The sequence below is a fragment of the Diceros bicornis genome, chromosome 7, assembly GCF_020826845.1.
Source record: "Diceros bicornis minor isolate mBicDic1 chromosome 7, mDicBic1.mat.cur, whole genome shotgun sequence".
Lineage (NCBI taxonomy): Eukaryota > Metazoa > Chordata > Mammalia > Perissodactyla > Rhinocerotidae > Diceros > Diceros bicornis.
This window is the reverse complement of record NC_080746.1, coordinates 58,475,427-58,485,413: the sequence shown is the minus strand read 5'-3', so window position 1 is coordinate 58,485,413 and position 9,987 is coordinate 58,475,427. Positions and strand designations below refer to the sequence as shown.

Genomic DNA, 9,987 nt, shown 5'->3' with positions numbered 1-9,987 from the left:
TCCATGAGTGTCTTGTGTCTTGTAAATAATTTGGGGAAGGCAGGTTGGAAAGGATGTGCCTCGTTGCTTCATCATTCCTGTGGAGAAGCCCAAACAGGAACTGCGACCAACTTGACCTTCACCAGCAAGTAGATGTGGAAGTTGATCCCTTAGTCTGGGGCTCTTACTTCTGCAGCAGGCTCCCCCTCATGCCAAGTTCATCACTTCCACACCACAGGGGACGAGCAGATTGGTGGAGGGAAGGTGGGCAGAGATTGACGGATGAGTTCTTGAGCTCCTGGTGGGAAAGAAAGTTTCTCTCCCCTTCCTTCCCTTACTAGATGTGGGCTGGGGTGCAGATATTGGTGGGGGGATTCCAATGATGAACATTTGCATTGTTTCCCTTTTATAAATGACAAATAATGCTGCAACGAATAATCTTGTACAGAGTAGAATGTTAAACTTGCATTCCAGAAGCGAGATTGCTGAATCAAGGAGTATATGGAGTTCTAATTGTGATAGTTACAGGGGCTGCTTCAATGCGGCCCCACCAGCAATGCACGAGTGCCTGTTTCTCCACAGCCTGTCAACAGACGATGGCGTCACACTTTTGATTTTCTGCTAAACTGACAGGTGGGAAAAAGGGCATCTCAGGGTAGTTTTCATTTGCCATGTGTGTTATGAGAACATGGTTTCTGAGATCTTTCCATATAAATCCATTAAGATGTCTGTCATTCTTTTTAATTGCTGATATTCCATTCTTGTATATTCTATGTAATACATTCTATGTATATTCTATGTAATACATTCTATGTAATATTCCATTCTATGTATATGTCACATTTAATACAGTCACCTACTGATGGATATATGAGTGAGGGAGGTTCTTTTACGAGCTTGACATTTTTGAAAAGGTTGGGCCAGTTATTTTGTAGACTATCCCTCATTGGGGTTTATCTGTTTCCTCATCATTAGATTGAGGTTATGCATTTTGAGGTGGCTATCTCAAAAGCATTGCCATGTCCTTCTTGGTGCATCATAACGAGAGGCACGTGGTGTCGGGTTTGTCCATTCCTGATGACGTCAAATGATCTTTTGGTTGAGATGGGGTCTGCCAGGTTTCTCCATTACTTTTTCCCCTTCATAATTAATAAGTGTGCTGTAGGGAGATACTTTGAGAACTGCAGATATCCTATTTGTCATCAAACTTCCACCCATGAGTTTCACTGTCTGATAGACATTGTTATAAAGACATTTTTATAAAGTAAAAATGTAAGTGAGCATAAGTGAGGCCACCTTATTACACTAAATGACCCCAGCCCCTCCTCTCTGTGACGACTTGCTGCTCTGCACATAGTCTAAAAAAATTCACATGCTCTCCTGATTTATGGCTTCTGCTTACGTATGTACTCACCTATAGTTTGATAAATTAAAACTTTGTTCTATGAGTTTCTCTCCAGGAACAAGTTGACCACAGGTGGGAAACACATCTACAAGGTATCATCACAGCTGACAGAAGAATGGAACAATGGGATGCCTGGAGCCCATCATGCCTGGAGACCAACATCCTTGGACCCCCTCCTCACTGCCCATTTTCCCTATATAACTGTCTTAAGATTCTGTAATCCTTGAAGATGGTTTTCTTTGAGACGTTAGTCTGCCATCTTCCCAATAATGCTGGCTAATTGAATTAAAACTTCCTTTCTCAATCCCTAACTCGTGATTAATTGGCTCAGATTTTGGCAAGCAGAGTGAGCCCATTGCTCGGTAACAAAAACAAACACCAAAAATGTCTTATTATGTGACAGCCCCTCACCAATGCTTTAATGCTTTCCCATGGTATCTGTTGGAAAAACCAATCTTCTTCAGTAGCATAGAAGGCCCTGCCCAGATCCCCTGCTTAGAACTCATGTCAAATCATTCCCTGTCCACACCCTCATATATGAGCTCCATTCACACTTTTCACTTTGGGGCATTTACTCCAGCAATTCCCTCTCTGTGTTCCTGGAATGGTCTTTTATCCTCTGCAGGCTGGCTCCCCGTAGCCACTTAGATTTCAACCTACAATTCCCCCCCTAAAATGACTTCTGACCACCCAACCAAACGAAGTCACCCAGACACTTTCTTACCACATCACTCTAGACCCCTTGAACACAAATCTTTCTATTGAGTTTATTGTCTGGCTTTTCCCTAACAAAACATACACACCTGAGAGTGAGGAACATGTCCATGTCATTTTGTGCCAGATTCCCCGGGGCCTGGCTCAGTGTCTGGCACCAAGGAGGTGCCCAGGAAGTTAAGGAATCCATGCACTCATTCTGTCAGCCAACAGATGCTTTCTGAGCACCCAGTCTGCTGGTCTCGGCCGACAGGAAGGGAATCGAGTACTTTGCACAGTCTGGTGGGGCAAACAGGCCTGAGAACCAATGACTCCAAGAACAAAGAGCTGAGGCTTTGCTTCAGGAAGCACAGAGTGGGTTGTAGTCCTGTGGGAGCCCAGAGAGGTTAGGGAAGCCTTCCAGAGGAGTAATGTTTGCAAAGCAGAAAACGCCGACGCAAGGAATGGCATTCTATGGCGAGGGTTCAGCAGGTGCAAAAGCTGGGGGTCAAAGAAGTGCAAGCAGAATTCCTAGGTGGCTAAGATAGCAATTAGGAGGGAAAGGGCAGGAAGTGAGGCTAGCGAAGAAACACTGGATCTGTAATCCTTAGGCTGATGCCATGAGGGCCCCTCACAGAGCTCTCTGTTCTTTGTGAAAGAAGCCAGGCTAGGAATCAGACTCAGATCTGAATCCTAGCCCCTCCTTGCTGCCTGGGAACTGCAGTTTCCACCCTGTGAGGATGGGTGGGAAGCAACTGCTTGTGGATGGGCTGGCACTCAGCAAAGGCTCCAGTTTCTCCCACACCCACTCCCTGCAGCCCAGAGCCCCCACCCATGTGGTTCCAACACCTTCCTGTTATCTTTGTCTGGTCACAGGGCAGCCTTCAGATTGGGGTCCACAAGGATTCCAACGGCTAACCTTGCTAGTATTAAGATGCTGTTCCAGGTAGACACTCTCTGGATCTGCTCCAAGGCAACTGCTTGACTCTGTCCCTCTCTGCTGGCCAGACGGCCCTAGCACCTAGACCCCAGATTCAGATCAGGGCCTGTGGCTCAACAAGGGCAGGGACTCCCCAGGGATCAGAACCCCAACTCCAACTCACCTCCCATTTGCTGGTTACTACTTGTGAAGCCCTCAGGGCGCAGACGCCTGGCTCAGGGGCCAAACCTCACTCCCTGCAGTGGAGGGGCCATAAAACCAAGTTAATGATCAGCCCCCAGGGCAGGTGTGGAGGATAAGGGGCAGGGGCAAGTCCCACCTAGAGGAGTTTCCACTTTGAGGCTTTCCTAGGCATCCGGTGATTCTTCTCCAATCAGGAGAAGACTGAGCTGAGTTTGTCCAAGCCAGAAAGGAGGTTTGAAGGTTCCAGCAGCCCTCTACCTGCTGAGGTCTTCAGTGGGCTTAACCCCCCAGGTTGTCACAGTTTCCAGGTAAGGCTCACTCTGAGGGAGAAGGAAAGCAGGGCATGAGCTGGGGGTCTCCTGGGAGACAATTTCTTTGCAGGCCCTTTAGGACCTTCCTCCTCGGCTGACCCTCCTTTGGAGATCCAGCTGCCTCCTCTGGCTCCCCATCTCCCTACTGCTCCGTGGACCCCGACCTGTGGCCTTCCCCAGAGTACTGGGGCCCCATCATCCCCAAACTACTCATCCATAGGCTGATGGCTCCCACATCTACATCCAGCCCGGACCCTTCCCCAGGGCTTTTTTCCTCTACAATGAGCTCCCTTTTGATCGCACAGGCATCTCAACAAAAGGGAGCTCAGCATCTCCTCCTGCCCAAATCTGTAGCCTCCTTCCCTTTCCCCACCAGTGGTACTACCACGGCCTCAGAGGGTGAAAAAAGGAAGGCTTCTGTCCTTGGCTGGGGTGGGAGTGGTGGAAGGAGTCTAAATTAGACCAGACTCTTAGATGCTGTAGCAAGTATACTTGTGTGCGTGGGGGGGGGTGGGTAGTGAGGGGGATGGGAGGGGAACTGGGGCCTTAGAACAACAGAGGCTCAGGTCAGCCCAATGTCCATGATTGCAGCTGGAGGGGTGCGATGCCTGGGGCTGATGAGGCTGGAGGAGTTGGTGACTCTCTATCCTGGGGACATGGGAGCTCCTGGCTCCCTACAGCCTGCAATTGGCTGTGTCCTGATCCTCTGGGTCTCATTCTCCTCACCTGTATAACAGGACGGGGGTGTTGGAAGTAGGCTAGATTATTTTAATGGATCCCAGCAACTCAGGCTCCAAGGTTTTATCAGACTTGAGTTTTGAGGAGAAAATGGGATAAGTGGGGCTTGGGGACTGGCATCAGGCCTGTACTATAATCCACACCCTCTGCCCCCTCCCACGGAGGCCTGGCTGGTGCCCGAGTGCAATAATTAACTGCTGAGTGGCCTTCGCCCGATCCTGGGCTCCACTCCTGGGCCACATTCCCGCTGCCTGCCCTACTGCCGTCTCCTAGGCCACCAAACCGCCGCCTGTGCCCTAGCTTAAGGCAAGGGGACTGTAGAGCAGAGCAGAAGCCCCAGCCAGACGGAGAGCCACCTCTCCCAGGTAGGCCACTCCCTGCCCCTATCAGAAGCAACACACCCTGAGGTGCTCCCAGCATGTGTAAAGGACTGGCTGAACTGGGAGGATCCCTGTTGCCTAAAGCACAGAGAATCCAGAAGTGCAGCCTGAGGCCCGGAGCAGGGCAGGGCCTGCCCAAGGACACAAGTTAGTGTCCGTCCCCGAACTAGAACCCAGGGCTCTGGCCTTTCAGAACAGCGCTGAGTTTTCGGGGCTTCAGAGCTGAGGCCCTGGGGTGTGTGTGTGTTGAGCATGATGGTTGTTGTGGTGGTGGTGGTGGGGCTCAGCTGGACCAAGAGCTGAAGCTGAGACTAGGAGGGAGGGGAGGGACTTGCAGAGTGATGTAGGATGCATGGAGAGGAAGAGAGCTCTGGTTCTAGAAAGCAGCCACAGCAAGAAAAACTCCTGACCAACCAGGTGGGAGCCAGTGGACCCTGAGGAAAGGCTTTCTAGCCCCCCAGGCCTCCCCGAGGCATCCTCTCCCAGCATTCCACATAGGCCGCCCCCATGAGAGCCTCAGCACAGCGAAGGTGCAGGGGACAAAAGCTGAAAGAGCCCTCGACTTGGGGGTCCCGAGTCTGACTTACGTGGTTCCTGCCATGGGACATGGGGCACATCCCTCAACCCATGCCCAACTGGTTCCTCAATCCGTGCCCAGCTGGCTATCATTTGTTGGGGTTTTCCCCCTACATTTAATCCTCAGATGAAGAAACTAAGCCTCAAGATAATTTGAGTTATTCTCCTCCAGGCAGGAGAGGTCAGGCAAGAGGTGCAGTGTGAGGGCTGGGATCCTGGACAGGCTAATCCAGAACCCTGTGCTGTAATTTGCTAGACTGTGTCCCCAAGGAGCCTAATCCGAAGAATCACCTGGTGTTCCCCAGGGTACAGACTCATCCTGTGCTCTCAGAGCTCAGTGAGTGATTGGGACAGTGGTGGGATGAGTGGGTCCTGGAATGAATGAATTAGCAAGTGAGAGAATGAATGAACGCTGGAATAAAGGGAGGAGCAGCATATTGGTTTGTGGAAGGGGTAGGAGGAGGAGAGCTAGGTGGGAATTCAATTCCAGTTTTCCCTGAGCCCTGCTGGGCAGAGTCAGCCTGGAGGCTGCCCGGCTCAGGCTCCATCCAGGAGGCCCAGGCAAGATGTGGAGTTCTGCAGGAGATGGGGGCAATGTGGAGGCAGGGCAGCTTTGTGAGCAGGCAGGGGCCTCAGCTTAGGAGCTGAGCGTTTTAGGAGAGCAGGCACCTGGTGACCAGCGGGGTGAGGGAACAGTCACCTCCCAAAGCTCAGTGTCTGAGGTCAGAGGACTGAGGTGCTATGAAGGCCGTGCGCAGGCCAGCTCTGTGGCAGGGGGCTCAGGAGCCTCCCAAGGCCCCAGGGGCTGTCTGGCTGGCTGCCCATGCCCACCCCACAAGCCTTGTGCCCTGTAACATTCCCCAGGTCACAGGGTCTCTGGGAGAAGCCAAATGATGAGGCGGGAAAGGGCTGGAACCAAGGTTTTGTTTTGTTTTAAGATAGGCCTGCAGCTTATCTGGAGCTCCAAAACTAAGATCATGTTGTAAACTTTTGCACAAAGTCATTGGTGTCAAAATCTGCCCTGAAAATGAGTGTGAAGTTATTATAGTTTTTATTCATCCCAGCAGTGTCACTATTTCACCACAGAATGTGTGCTTGACGTTGAGTGTATGTAAAATCGTATTACCTTATTTTTTATTACCTTTTATAAAATCCTAAACATTTTATTTTATTTTTTATTTTTTTTGTGAGGAAGATCAGCCCTGAGCTAACATCCATGCCAATCCTCCTCTTTTTCCTGAGGAATACTGGCCGAGCTAACATCAGTGCTCATCTTTCTCCGCTTTATATGGGACGCCGCCATATAAAGGATAGCCTCGCAAGCGGTGCATCAGTGCGCACCCGGACCCGCACCTGGGCTGCCAGCAGCAGAGCGTGTGCACTTAACCGCCATGCCACAGGGCCAGCCCCAGATCCTAAACATTTTAAACTGAAACATTTGCCTCCAAGGATTTTGAACAAGGGATTATGGACCTATGGCAATCTCCTGGCTATTTCTGCATTTTGCCCAAATCCCATCCCTTAGTTGTGTGACTTGATCCTCACGACCACCTGGAGAAGTAAGTGTGGCCCCAGCCAAGGGCTGTCCCAGAAGGTGGTGTCTGATTCCACCCCTCACTGAGGCTGGGAAGATGGAGGTGTGGGGGTGGGGCAACCCTCCTAGGGCTTCATTGAGGCTCCACCCACCTCGGGCTGTTCCCACACTTTGAGGCCCTGCCTCCACATTCCTTGGTGCCACTGCCACAGCTCTTCCTCAGGGACTGCCATGGCCCTGCCCGTGACAACACAGCTGCTGCTCCTTCTGGTGTGGGTGGCTGCCATACAGGCAGCCGAACCCTGGACTGAGCTTCTCAATATCTGCATGGATGCCAAGCATCACAAAGAAAAGCCAGGCCCGGAGGACGATCTGCATGAGCAGGTGGGCCAAGGGGTGGTCAAGGGTGGGGAGGAGCTGACTCAGGAAGAGGAAGGCAGGAGACAGACGTGTCAAACCCCCTGCACGGTTGAGGCAGGGAGGCTGCTGCAGGAGACCTGCAGTTTGCATTAACACATGCAACTATTTGTTTAACACATCCTGTGTACCTAATGTTGTCAGTACAATACTAATAGCTCAACTTCTTGGTCTTCAGGTTTCAGAATTACACAAATCAGGAAGCAGGGCCAGAGAGGAGCCTGAGAAAAGAGCGTGCTGGAGAGACCCATCCCAGGGGTTGATTTTGATTTCAGAGTTTACACTGGGACTCACTCCTCCTAGGATCTGAGGGGAGAAAGTGCAGAGTGCACATAGTGGCTTCTGTTCTGCCAGCCTTAAACAGCTCAAAAACAGCGGATCTCTCACAGTTGTGAGGCTGGGTATGAAGAACCTTGATTCAAAGCATCTAGCAAACATTTCCGCTGGGGCTCTTGACCCTACTCGACCTGAGGTCCCCCTTCCTATGACAACTATTTTGCCACAACCCCTTTAAGATCCTGAACCTATATAAACATTAACAAAATCAATTTGATCTCAACTATAAAAAAGCAAGAAAAAGGAAAGTCACCTGTAATACACATTCCAATATGTAAATGTTCATTTTGACCTCATCAGCAGATAATGATCACAGTCCCAGATGTGCTTGGGACTTGGTTTCACGACCGGGAAGTGAACCCAGGCTGCGGCAGCAGAGTGCCGAATCTTAACCACTAGACCAACAGGGCTGGCTCTAATAAGTGCACATTTTAATATTTTGCTTTTATATTAAATTCCAGGCTGTGGGTTTTCATTCATTCAATAAGAATGTATTGAGTATTTACGGAATTAGAACTATTCTGGGGGTACAATTTATTTAACTTGCCTTTCTTACCTCCAAGTCTTTGTCACCTCCCTAATGAGGCTTAATCTGACCATCCTAGAAAACTGCAATTCCCCATCCCTCTCCCCTGATTTGTTTTTTCCCAAAGCAATTACCCCGTGAGAAGTGTTCATTGCTGTGTCTCCAGTTCCTAGAAAAGTGCCTGGGTTAGACTAAGTAGGAGCTCAATACAGATTTGAATTAATGAATTTTATAATGACTGCAACTCCCCCAAAGAGGAATCCCCAACAGCAAGTTTTCCCTGAAAGACTGACTACACTGGGGGATCGAGGACTAAAAGGGCAGAGGCTGCCTGTGGGAATATTCTGGCTGTGCTGGGCGTGGCAGTTAGTCCCTGGTCTTCCCCATCCAGTGCAGTCCCTGGAAGGAGAATGCCTGTTGCACCGCCAATACCAGCCAAGAAGCCCATAAGGATATCTCCTACCTGTACGGATTCAACTGGGACCACTGTGGCACGATGGACCCCGCCTGTAAGCGCCACTTCATCCAGGACACCTGTCTGTATGAGTGCTCCCCCAACCTGGGGCCCTGGATCCAGCAGGTATGGGTGTCCTCCTCTGCACCCCCAACTTTACAGAGGAGTTAAGCTTCCCAGACATCTCAGGCTACGTCTCTGGCTCTGGGTCTATTCAGGGATGGGCTGCTAAGGATCTTGAAGCTGAGCCCTAGTTCTCTGCTGACATCTCCCAGGTGGACCAGAGCTGGCGCAAAGAGCGGATCCTGGATGTGCCCCTGTGCAAAGAGGACTGTGAGCGCTGGTGGGAAGACTGCCGCACTTCCTACACCTGCAAGAGCAACTGGCACAAGGGCTGGAACTGGACTTCAGGTGAGGGCTGGGGCGGGAGGGGCGGGAGGGATCTGGAGGTGAAGGGGTGAGGGTGTAGAACCGGTTGATGTGGGGTTGTGGGGCTGCCAGAACCAGAGACAGTTCTGGACCCAGCAGCCAAATGTCTTCCATCCTCCCTACAGGGTACAACCAGTGCCCAGTGGAAGCTGCCTGCCACCCCTTCGATTTCTACTTCCCCACGCCCACTGCTCTGTGCAATGACATCTGGACTCAATCCTACAAGGTCAGCAACTACAGCCGAGGGAGTGGCCGCTGCATCCAGATGTGGTTCGACCCGGCCCAGGGCAACCCCAACGAGGAGGTGGCGAGGTTCTATGCTGAGGCCATGGCAGCCGGGGCCGTGCCCCATGGGACTGGGCCTCTCCTGCTCAGCCTGGCCCTGATGCTGCTCTGGCTGCTCAGCTGAGCTCCTTTTACCTTCTGATACCTGGACATCCCTGCCTGTCCAGCCCCACAGCTCCCAGCTATTCCGTCTCTGCTCTGTGGTGGGGCCTCAGACCCACAGTTTGAATAAACCAGACACGCCAGATGTGTCGTGTGAAATACTTGGGTCAGAATGGGAGGGTGACTTTTGCTTCCCAGTTCTCTTTGACTGAAGCCAGTTACAGCTTTGATACTTGCTATGAATGTTCCAGATGCTTAACTATTCTTGTAACCTGGGACCTATCATAGCTCTCAATTTCATTTTTCACTACAGCTCTAATCTAGAGCCAGGCCCAGGATTTTATCATTTGAGTTGGACCCAAGCCTCCCAGGGTTGACTATTCTGCCTGGTGCTTAGCTCTCCAATAGAAGAGAGGGGAATGGGAGTGCCTTGCATGTTCTGGATGAGGGGGCCGGCGGGAGGCAGACCCCACTAACAGCTAATACCCACAAAGCACTATCTGCCAGGCACTATCCTAAATGCTTTGTACTTATTCCTGTAGGCTATAGATATTGTCGTCGGCATCTTACATATGTGGAAACAGACACATAAATTAAAGAACATGGCTGAGCCACCTCCTGCATAAGAGCTGGGATTCCAGCCCAGGCAATCTGGCTCTTGAGAACAAGCTCTTTCTCCTTGTGGAGCGGCTAAATGTG

General features: G+C 50.9%; 1 protein-coding gene across 1 annotated transcript; it reads left to right on the top strand.

Moving 5' to 3' along the window:
• Positions 1-6,962: 6,962 nt before the first annotated feature.
• Positions 6,963-9,433, top strand: LOC131408685 (folate receptor alpha-like). Its single transcript, XM_058545724.1, has 4 exons — positions 6,963-7,123; positions 8,410-8,598; positions 8,748-8,883; positions 9,027-9,433. Exons 1-4 carry the CDS (start codon positions 6,971-6,973, stop codon positions 9,308-9,310), a joined length of 762 nt encoding a protein of 253 aa, XP_058401707.1. The 5' UTR covers positions 6,963-6,970; the 3' UTR covers positions 9,311-9,433.
• Positions 9,434-9,987: the final 554 nt, after the last annotated feature.

Coding starts and splice junctions, on each gene's coding strand:
- LOC131408685 (XM_058545724.1), top strand. CDS start 6,971: ATGGCCCTGCCCGTGACAACACAGCTGCTGCTCCTTCTGGTGTGGGTG. Junction 7,124..8,409: donor AGGACGATCTGCATGAGCAG/GTGGGCCAAGGG, acceptor TTCCCCATCCAG/TGCAGTCCCTGGAAGGAGAA. Junction 8,884..9,026: donor GGGCTGGAACTGGACTTCAG/GTGAGGGCTGGG, acceptor TCCTCCCTACAG/GGTACAACCAGTGCCCAGTG.